The 12,192-nt window shown below is 34.3% G+C and overlaps 1 protein-coding gene across 1 annotated transcript in view; it reads left to right on the forward strand.

The window, feature by feature from the left end:
- The window catches only part of TMPRSS15 (transmembrane serine protease 15), a 120,290-nt gene that overhangs the window by 19,205 nt on the left and 88,893 nt on the right, over window positions 1-12,192 (forward strand). The window contains exons 6-7 of the mRNA XM_053220661.1: window positions 677-712; window positions 7,397-7,528. Coding sequence (XP_053076636.1) covers window positions 677-712; window positions 7,397-7,528 — 168 coding nt within the window. The remainder of the gene's footprint in view (window positions 1-676; window positions 713-7,396; window positions 7,529-12,192) is intronic.

Here is a 12,192-nt window from a genome sequence, read left to right on the forward strand (position 1 = left end):
ATGATTTTTAAAGTATAAATTGTTATAGAAACTATAAATATATTACTTTCAGTATTATCTATTATCATGACCATTTTTATAATTTTTGAAAGATCTACATTTTTTAAAAGTGTCTTCTTGGGCCAGGTAGTATATTTTACCAGCATTGCCTCATTTATTCCTCAGAATGATCCTTTAGAGAAGTAATATTTTTTTCCACTTAAAAAGAAATAAATAATAAGCAATGTGCCCAGAGTCACATAGCTACTAAGTGTCAAACTGAGGAATTAAAAGCAATTCCTTTGGACCTCAAAGACCATGGTCTAAGCATATCTCAAGCTTTTGCTTCACATAACATCATATTAACCTAGAAAATTTAAGTCTAATATCATTAAGATATTAATGAATCCTTGTGTTTGGTTATTGATCATTGAATAACATCTTCTCTACTTAGAAAATAAAAGATGACTTAAAATCTAAATACCTCTGCTCTACAATTCTAAAAACCAATGAAAACATAAAAGACTTATTCTTGGATCCAGATACAAATGACATTTTCTTAAGTTAATAGATAATCGTAATTCACAGTAACTTTAAAAACTCTCAGGTTAAATATTAAACACAGAGAATACACAATAAATTCTTAATAATCAGCTTAAAAAGGTAATAATTATCTTAACACCATTTCTTTTTATAGGCAGGCTAACAACCGGCCGTCCTCTGGCAACTCCAGGTCAGTTTAAATCATTTTATTTATACCTTTTTAAAAAGTTTTTACTTGTTGTATTTTAGGCTCTTGAGAATTCTCTGCTAACACAGCAGTTAATGTTACTCTTATTTTATGAATAATAAAATTGCGGCATAAAAGTGTGCAGCTTTAGCCTAAGATTTCACCAAAAGTGAGCAATAATTTAAGGCTTATGCTTGGATTATCTGACCTCACGCTAGTCCTCCATTAGAACTCTGGTTATTATCTGACACTAAGAATGCCACCAATAGAATCAAAATGCTTTCTAGAGGGATGTAGTTTCATCAGATGTGAGGGATTTTTCTTCTTTGATTGTTCTGTCTCCATACAAAGTAGAAATGCTAGCTCTCTCAACACAATCCAGGTTGCCAAACCAACACCAAAATAACTTTAGGTTCATTCATTCAACACATTTTCAGTAAGTGGCTATCTTGTGCTAACTCTGAATATGTACCTTTGATGTACCCATTTATCTGCATTCCTGGTAATTGTCTACTGTGTCTATTTGTCAACTAAAGTGCCTTCTCAGGTCCCAACTTAATCTTCATGTTGAATGGCCTGGGTGTGTCCCTTACCTTTCAGATAAACTCCAAAAAGGAAATATTGTACATATCTTCAGCTCCTAAGGTAATACTGTCATTTTTATGTCATTAGAATTCATATCAAATGTTATATACATGCAAAGAAAGAATATTTGTAAAACTATAAATGCCCTTTTGAGTAAGACTTAATAATTGTTGAGTAAACTTGTTGACATGATGTTTGAAAAGCAAAGCAATACATGAATCATTAATCAAAATCCTTTATGAGCCAATCCATCACACCTCAAAATCCACAGAGATTGTTTACAGTAGGAAAAGGCTGCCTGGAGTTGTATTTAGGTGTGAACCCATAGAGCAATACAGCTTACTAAAATATAAAGTTGTTCTTTATCGCACAATCTCTTTTCCAATGTGGAAGACTATTTACAGCATTTAAAACAACCTTACAATACACTTTCAAACAAATGCTTTTAGGATTGATAATGGTTAATTCCTTTAGCCTAAAAATAAGCTGAAAAAGTAAATTTAGTATATTTTGAGAAATATCTTTCTTTGTATTTTTTTAAAAAAAATTTTTAACATTTACTCATTTTTGAGAGAGAGAGAGCATGAGCAGGTGAGTGGCAAAGAGAGAAAAAAGGGAGACACAAAACTCAAAGCAGTCTCCAGGCTCCTAGCTGTCAGCACAGAGCCCAACGAGGGGCCTGAACCCACAAACTGCAAGATCATGACCTGAGCCGAAGTTGGACACCCAACCGACTGAGCCACCCAGGCACCCCTGAGAAATATCTTTCTAAAACTTTGAAAGTCAGCAACAAATAACCAAATTTGTGCCAGTTTTCTATTTGCCTATTGGTTTACTGAGTGATTCCTATAAACCATAGTATGAGGACATCTTAGGTGTTTTAAAATGCCTTAAAAGAAATGTGTGGAAAAAAATCCATGTTAGAGCAAGAAAGCCTTGGACTTAATGTAAGTGTTTCTCCCCTCCTATCCTGAGGACAAACTTGTCAAAAATACAAGAAGAGGTTGAACTCTGTGATCAGTTTTCTCCGTCCAGAGGAGATGGTGAACGGGGGACACAAAGATCATGGGAGTGATACTTCCCTCATACCCTTCTTTCCTGGGAAGGGAAGCAAAAATCTCCTTTCCCACATGTAAGCTACAGGGATGGGATCAATATACATTTAGTCCTATCTTTCACACTTTAGGCATTGGATATTTAAAATGAAGACCAAAAAAACCAGCATACAATCATTGAAAAGGCATAGCCAAGTCCATCATTAACTAATTGCACCAATCACTATATGTGGTGTTCAACAAGCTACCTAGTCTTTATTTTTTTAATTTTAGACTAACATACATATCTGAGAGAACAATCATGAGAATTAAAAGAGAGATAACACCGATAACACCTCACTGTCTCAATTCATGACTGATGCAAAGTTAGATTCCTTCTCCCTTTCCCCTTCTGAGTTAAACAGGAAAAAAAAAAGAGTTGCAATACTTTTTTTAGAAATATTTCAAAAACTAAACTAAGGTTAAAACAAGATCATTGTACCTGGTAATGTTCATTTAATCTGATCTTTTATTTGACTAAAAGAACTCCATTTCCAAAGCTTTCTTATTATTGGAAACTGTATCGAATTACTTTAATCAATCCTCAAAGAATCATACTAAGGTAAGGAAGTGGGAACATCTTATATTCCCTTTTTTACTGGATCCATGAGTCCCCAGTCATCCATTCCATTTGTGCCTCTCATACAGCGAGATGCTATCGATTTATAGAGGGAACGAGGCAATTACACTTGAAAACCACAGTTTCCAAGCAGTAATTTATTATGAATATGCCTTTCAGGGATGTTAAGTTTATTCTCATCTTTATGTGCCTGGAAGACAGAGTTTGAGAAAAATCAACAAATGCATGCATCATATACCTGGCATTAGTGCTATTATAAATTCTGCCAAAGAGAATTTTTGTATGATAGCGAGTACAAAGTCCATGAGGATTATGTCCTATTGTTCAACTGCCTTTGTTGCCAATTACTGTAAAGTTTTATTAACCCATTTGGAACACTGGAGGAGGGAGATGGGAACTGGGATTGAATTCCACTGATTGATTTCTTGGCTGCTACAGCCAAGAGGGGCTGTTCTGGGCGATTGTTCAAATGCTTGAAGGATTTCTAGAATATAGCTTGTTCTAGTCTTTTGTTGCTTACTACGTAGGCAATGATTGCAGAAAAACAAAAGTTTCACTATTTTGGACTTTCTCAGTTTCATACAAAATGCAATCTTGCTCCAATACTACTATGTGGAGGGGATTGGGGATTGGAAGAAAAGAATTGGCTGATTTAGTAAAGAACATGAAATTGGGTCAAGAGAAGCTAAGGTAGAATTACACTCTTCAGTTGAATTGCCCAAGGACTAAGACACAGGGACTTTATCCAACACCAAATGGAACTTTAAGTATTTTTCTTTCTCTGCATTTGAGAGAACAGCATGTATATTGCTAAGCACACTCCTAAAACATCCCTTTGCATATGACACCAGAACTGTTAAAGTATTTTTCCACTGTAATTTTACTTGGATTGACCAGCCAAGGTCTTGCTAAAAAGATGAAATTAGTTATATCGAAGTTGAAAAGAATTTCTGTAAGGGGATATCTATTTTGCCAATACAGTGTAGAGAAATAAACTTAGTCTCTAAAGGCAGGCATACATGGATTCAGACTCCACTTTCACTGCTAAGTATGTTATAAGGGCCTTGGGCTGAACTTGTCTCAAACAGTTTTGTCCACCAAGAATTATTATCTCCATTTAAGTAACAGGAAAAATAAAAATCCAAGATTTCCAAAACATGATTTAAAAATTATTATCTTGTAGATAACACTCCTTGTAACTGGTTTGAAAAACAAAATAAATGGATTTCTGTCTTCTTATCCTCTACCTGCCTAGTACAGGGCCTGCACAAAGTAAGCACAGGAGATTCCTCACCACAAATCACTGAAAATTGTTGTGGCTTTGGATCATTCTGGAGTTATCACATTCGGTTTATACTGAATCCTTCATGGTACAAATATAAATGGACAATTAAAACCTTCCATTTGCAGAATCCTAAATAATACTAATTAATAGGTAGGTTCTTACAAAATGCCAAAAGAAAAATAGTATGCCAATGATAAAACACCATATAGATATGAAAATGCATGCACACTTTTTTTGCCCACTCAAGATAAGAGTAATTAATATTCAGGTAATTTGTTCACCTTCTAGTAAACAGAGCCAATTATTATTCTCTCTGTGCACATTTCTTTAAATATATTTATTTAACTCCTTTCCTAGAAATTCCCTATTGAGAAGTACAGTACAGACTTCTTAGAAGAGAAATACCAGAGCAAAATATTGTGAAATGAAATGGCAAACAAAGTAGTACACAAATTGAAGAACTCTAGTTTTAAGAATGGAAGGTCATTTTTAAAAACTGGCTAATTTCTGTGAAAGTTAATGTTGTAGTGAATCGTTTTGTTGGAAATTATCATCATATATGTGTATACAAGGAGATGAAAGAAAGACAGAACACAAGGTAAAAATACAATCTGATAAAATCTCCAAATGTTCCATCCTTATGTAACAATTATATTTATATTTTCTATATCGGTTTTGATATGAAGAACTTCTCTTTCTTCATGGACAAAGGCAGCTGAAAGGTCCTTGTGAAACAGAGTCTGGGAAAATAGAGTACAACCCAAACTAGAGTACCTAACATTTCCACCTTCAAATCAAAATACTTCAAATTAGAATCATTTTCTAATCCCCCCAGGGGTTCCTCTTATAATTACTGTGGTGACTAATGACCATGAATAATTCAATGGGCCACTCCAAAAGTGTCCTTTTTTCCACCTCTCCAGTCAGGAGCACATCTAGTCACCAAAATTCATCTATTCCACTTGTAAAATAGCAATTGTACTCTCCTCTACCAGGGCAAAGTTGCTACCCTTATCCACTAGTAGGAGCTCGTCAGAGTTCCAATCCTTAACCACTTTCACCTTGACCATAAAAACAGCTTCTCAGTTGGCCTCCTTACTCTACTTGATTTTCCGCTTGGTCCCAGGGTTGCCTTAATGACACATGGACTGACTATACCACACATATGCAAAAAATTTCAGAAAAAATGTTTCCGTCATTTAACACAAATTAAAGAAAACTCTTTTAGACTTGACACCAAACTCCCTTCCTGCCATGGCCTTCACAAATATCGAGATAAGTTTAGACTTACCTGTGTTCCATATATTGATGTGTTTTGTCACATCACCATGTATACATTCCATATTTCCCTCTCCCTGGTACATTTCTAAGAATCCTTTAAAACCTAGTTTGTATGAAGATGTTTTCAGTTTCTGACTCAAAAGGAAAATAATTGCCTAACCCTTGGTGCTCCCATTGCACTTTTTTATACCTCTTTTAAAAAAAAGAAAAGTTAATGAACTAGTTTTTCACTAAAGTCCAAGCTTCATGAGAATAGAGGCTATGTCTTAGTCATCCTTTCATCTCCATTCCTTAAAAATTTTTGACCTAAATAAATAAAAAATAAATACTTGTGTAGTGAATAAATGATCATTAATAAGATCAAAAGATCCCAATTGTTATCACTTGCAAGTGTGGCTTTGATGCTCAATCTATAGAGTTCAGTAAGCCACAGACAGACATGTGAATCATCATGAAGTTCCCATGAGAAGCATTAGGACAGACAAAATTATACATCTTCTTAGCTGTATTCCTCAATTGCTCCTTTAAATGCTAAATACTTAGAATTCTATTAACTACTGTTAAAATTATATATAGATTTCCTAGAATAATGCTTTTTTTTTATTTAGCAAGCATTTATGGAATACTATCAATGCTATGCCTTTCTTAGATTAGGGATTCAATGACTAAGGACTCTTATGTAAGTATCATATATATCAACAGTTGTAATATGCTTTTGGGCTTATTCAATACCCTGTTTACCATTTTTTTATTCCCTTAAATGGGGGTGCTCTGTCCTTTACAATGGCTGTGATCTTTATCGTGTCCTGTTTTAGATGTTAGGTGATCGATCCATGAATTTCCATGGTTTATATTCATTTTAATTAGAGCCAATTATAAAAGTCTAATTTAGTTGAATATATCCCCAGCAATACTGTCCATAAATGTCCCAAATTAGGTATTACCTTAGTAGATTAATTGACACATGCACTTTCATTTTCTCAATTAATTTTGTGGAACACAAGGAGAAATTTCAGAATCAAATATATTTTTAAAACCCAGCAGATGGCAGTGCAGTGCAGAATATTCCATTTTTAAGAATCGCACTTAATTTTTCCAAGTTAATCTCTAGAAGTAAAATGTGTTTCTTGATCCATGCCTGCATGTAGGCATATGGAAGAGGAGCAGGTGAAGCACAAGACAGGCTGAGGATAGCAAATGGATCGGATTCTGGTCAGAGAATGGCATAGAATTCTTCAGGGCAATGTTTGTATCTTTCCCACTAAGAATCTCTGACTCAAGAAGCAAAGAAATACTGAATGGAAATAGCGATTGGGTTTATTCATTGCTCAATGTAGCCATGTACTGGGAATTTTAAGTGTTTTATTCTACCATAAAATGGCCATCACCAACAAATTTTGTTCTGCAGAATGTAAACGTTACTTCAGCCCCCATATTTTCAAATAATAAGTTTATAAGTAAATGAGGTGGTTACTGGATACTGCAGATAATGTGAAAAACATTCCAACAAATTGCCCCGCAGAACACGTATAAACAATCGTAGGAGGTGTAATCATTAGGAGCTAAATGTCCAAACTATAGTATTAATTTATCAAGGTTAAAATCAAGAAATTAAACATTCATGTTCAACATCTATGAAGGAATATATATCTTCTTTTCCAAATTTAAAATTCTAAGCTTCTTTTACAAATGACTAATTAATTAAATGAAATGAATATTTACTTTGGAATTGAAATACATGCTCTGAGTAAAGACCTAAATGACAAAAAAATACGTAATAAATATCCAAACGTTGTACATATGGTTGGCAATTAAATGTACTGTGCAAGAAATTTACAAATTCAATCTTTTTTTTTCTAAAGGAAATGTCTCAATAGAATGCCTGCCTGGTTCTAGTCCTTGTGCTGATGCTCTAAAGTGCATAGCAAATGATTTATTTTGTGATGGAGAAATTAACTGTCCAGATGGCTCTGATGAAGACAATGACACTTGTGGTAAGTAATGTCCCCCACATTTTCTCACCCCACTGCTTTTTCATCCTCCCTCACTGTGTACACACAAACACATATCCCTCAGATACCAGAAACTACTGGAGAAAGAGATATTCCAATACACATGATTATAATTTAATACAAAATCTAAAAAAATAATTATATTAATATTTTTCTAATCTATTTTATGCAATATTAGACACTGATTAAGTGGAATTCTATTTGATGTTTATGGATACAATGCTGTGATTAATGTCTGTCATAAATGAGGGAAGAGAATGTCATTGTTTCTCATCCTTTAATAAACTACTCCAAACTATTATGAATTTGAATGCACTTTCATGTTTTTTTAGCATTACACCATAATATCAATCTTTTTTGTGTGTGTGATTTCAATGGCTTCTAACTCAGTAATTGCTGCTCCTTAATTTTGATTGTTGCTTTTATTTGATCTTTGACATGGAGACAAGTAAGAAAAAATGTACTTGAGTTGTAGTTCTATGAATAATAGAAACAGTTATGAATAAGATCTTGTCTTATGAATAAAACATCCATGTTTTATTTGTAAACTTTGGCATCTGTTTTAAGTGTTATTATTATTATTATTATTATTATTATTATACACTTAAGTAGTACTTACTATATGCCAAGCATGACTCTAAGTGATTTAAACATATTTACTTTTTGACTTATTTCATTTCATAGTTGTGCAGCATATACATGAAAGATTATCACATAACTACAAATATAGATTGATAAGCAAGGTGAAGAATTATAGGAACAATTCTAATTTATAATTTTTTCTTAAACAATTAAACAGAAAGCATGAATTGAACACATTTGTGTTGTGGTTTATAATCAGTCTTAAAATTGACCATGAGCACAATTAGTTCCTGAAATGTACAAAGGTTGTAGTTACAACTTTCTACACTTGCTCTTCTTTTATTTGTTGCATTTTGTGCTTCTTGTATGACATTAATTGAAGATGAGTGCTCCAAAAACAACCAAAGCTTAAAAAGTTACCTATCCACTCGGTACTCACTTTAAAAGACAGGCAGTTGGCCTGTTTTCCAGGAGCGACTCAAAAAAAAGGCAACTTGACTAAAGAGGCTTCTACTAAGCAATCCCAATTCAAATGTTCTTTGATAAAATTCAAACCTTCAAAGTTTAACTACATACTTTGAAGTGCACTCAGAGCATATTGGAAGAAAGTGCAGGCTACAGAATATTTTTTAATCTATTTTATATAACTAAGTTACTCAAAGAAGAAGAAAGCAACATTCTTTTTTTGCTATGGTTTCCAGGCAGTTTCCAAAAGCTTTTCAGGGAGAATATGATACAAGTGTGCCATCATGAGGTAACAAAGGTGATATTTCTTAATATTTCAAAAAGAATAATGAATGCCAAAGTTAGACACATAGCTTTAAGCCTATATAATGATAATTGATAAACTTAAGTAGAGGGAAATATGTAAGATGAGTTCAATAATCAGAAAATGTACTACACCTATTATTATTTGGTCTTCAATGTCATGGAGTTAATAATGTTCATGGTAAAGTAATGTCAGTGCATCTCCAAAAATAACCGTGGAAGTATCATGTTAGTGTAACAATTTGTCCTAAAATAAGTTACAAGGTCATGAATTCTTTTTTCCAAGTCACTATAAATTAATGGCATGAGCCTTGGCATTAGAACTGAATTAATTCTTTAAATTTGCCTTAAGTACATATCAAACTGCATTTTTAGTTTTCAACGTCATGGAGGTTTTGTGTTAAGTGAACTTTAGTATCAACAAACCATCCATGTCACTAACTTTCTTAAGTCTCTAGATGCTCATTTTTCATTTTTATTGGCTCTCTTCGCTATTTGATTTTTAAAATTAGCATTATATTTATCTTGGAAAACAAATTTAAAGCCTTTGTGGAATAAATGTGGACTAATCAATCAGTTAATCTATCCTTATCCAGCTAGGATTCAGGCCTATAAGTTGTTTTGTTCATCATTCATCCTTAATGATGGTGAGCCCAAAAGCCTAGTGCACTTCACCTCAGCACCAACCTGATCATCTAATAGCATGATTTCTATGTGAAAGCTTGTGTCCATCAATCTACATTCCCAAAAAATTAATTTAAGAGAATTCTCTCTCTATGAAATTGACCCTTGTGCACTCTCTCTCTTTCTTTTTTCTCCAGCTGTGAGCTCTAATTCTAGTATGTGTTATTAATAGAGTCACATTAATGTTGACTTCCTCACATAGCTTCCTTTTTTAGTCTTTAGTTATTTAGGTCTTATGCAACTTATAGCTGACTGTAGCTGAACCAAGAGTTTTTAAAATTGTTTTTCTCTTCTGATTAGAATGGCATCAGCAGGAAAGTTCGCTTTTTAGCTGACCTATGAGAAGGAAAGATGCTGACTCACAGCCTTTAGACCAATGTTCAGACCTATTTGGAAGTTGTCAACCGTATCTATAGATTGTTTGCATGCCTCTGTATGTGTGCACAATAGACCTCGGTGGATGGGCATAGATCACGTTTGTTTTATATATCCCGGAGAGTTCAGTGCCCTATGCAAGCGCACAACTAGTAAATATTCAGCCAGCAGAGGGAGCTCTCAGTAGGTTCTGAGAGCATAACTTTCAGGAATCCCCTCCCATTACAGGCACCTTTCAGAGAGCTCAGTAAATGCCTGATATTATTTGACAGGCTCATTTATCTCCCACTCAGGATTTTTTTATCATGCTGCACCGTAAAGCACTATGCAGTCTAAAAAGTCATAATCCTGAACGCCAGTTATCATGCTTATCCATGGCTGGGTTAGATCTATTTTGCTGAAAGGCTATCCCCCTTCATTGTCTTGTGTAATATTAGGTTCTCCAGAAACATCCTGAAATTAAATGAAAGAATGTATGAGAAGGCCCCTAGAACAAGTCGACACCTTGAAATAATAATATTTTGGCATTCTGAACATTTCTATTATAAGTACCTCAATACTATCGTGGTTTTTGGTTTTTTTTTTTAAATGCTTTCAGAATATGCTTCTTAAGAATACTCTTAACAGTCACATGCAAGAATTCATCAATGACCCTTTAGACCAGAACTGGATGTGCAGATTGCCCATTCCTACTGAAAGTCAGCAAATTCATAGCACACTGGAAAAATTGATCATATTTCTAAGGATAGGCTAAGTACTATGGTAAACAATCTTTGCAATTTAAGATAGTAACAGTTTATTTATCACATCCTGATCCAAGGGGCTGCCCTCTGTGTAGGCATCCAGGAAACCAGCTCCTTTCTCATCCCCTCTGTCTCTTGTCCTCCCCTGGATCCTTTGCAACCCACTGACAGACAAGGAAGACTGTCTCAGAAGATCTTTTTAGGAATCACATCTGGAAATAAACATAATGAGTTCCGCAACAGTTTCATGCCCAGGATCTGTCACATGGCCCATTATTGGAAGTGCAGCCTAGTGATGGACCCAGAAGGGACTGAAAAAGGGTGTGACAAACCTACAACTATCCTGCCACCAGGGACATAACTCAGGTTGTTGGAAAACTTTGAATTTTGTTGTACAACACAGAGCCGCTGATCCACCTCCCAAAAGTGTAGTGAATGGGTATGCAGAAGTGAAGAATTCCTAAAATGTTTCCTGATTTGCAAGTTGGTTTTATAAATTCTTAAGCCAGAAGGAAAATTCCCTTTTCCTTCTATCTTTTTTGCTTCTTTCTATTTGTCATAGAATTCTATTGCAATGTGCCCTATTTTAATTTTAAGAACAGTGAAAATGATGGAATTTTTTTTAAAAAATCCTGTTTCTTCTCTTATTTACAGTTCTGCACACACATGCCCCCCCTTTTAAGTTCAAAGAGTAAATGATAACATCACCATAGCCGTATATATTGAGGTATCAGGTAGTATACCCCTGTATGCTCAGGAGTAAGAATGCCTGGCTTTGAATTGTCACTAATAATCTGGGAAAACTTTTGCCAGTTACTTAACCCCTCTGTGCCTCACTTTTCCCACCCATAACTTTGTAAGGTTGTTGTGAAGACCACATTAATACATACATAACACCTTTACAATAGTGGCTGGCACATAGTAAATACTCCACCAATTATAGCAGTTACATTTTAGGACTGTCAAGATTGATTGCTCATCAAATATAAACTATTTAAAATAACAGTGGACTTGCTTGCATTGCCTGTAATCTTGAAGTCCATATGCTTTTTTGACAAAGTGATTGGAAGGCTCCATATATCACCTAAAATATAAGCAGGCACTATTTTCACTTTTCTAGTCATTGAAGCTAAGGGATTAATTGTCCCATTTATTTGGCATCGTTTGCAGAGAGTTGAGGGTGAATGAGAGGTTTCCTTTTACAACTAGAAAATTACTTAAATCTGCATTAAATAATCAGATATTTTGCTGTTTATTTTCAAATCATACAAATTATCCTTAATCATCTTTATTTGCTCCAGTAAGAATTACACATAAGGAGATTCAGTTCTCTCAACAAGTCACAGTACTCTGCATTTCCTTTCCCAGATCTCCGAAGATTTTTCAGTGCTTAATGCTTCTATCTTAGATTATCTTTTCAGTTCTCCAAGTTTGTTGCTTATTTGTTGTTTTGTTTTTTGTCTTCAGCTGGGAGTCAGGTTATCAAGTTATAAT

Source organism: Acinonyx jubatus, chromosome C2 (assembly GCF_027475565.1).
Source record: "Acinonyx jubatus isolate Ajub_Pintada_27869175 chromosome C2, VMU_Ajub_asm_v1.0, whole genome shotgun sequence".
In the NCBI taxonomy this organism is placed as follows: Eukaryota; Metazoa; Chordata; class Mammalia; order Carnivora; family Felidae; genus Acinonyx; species Acinonyx jubatus.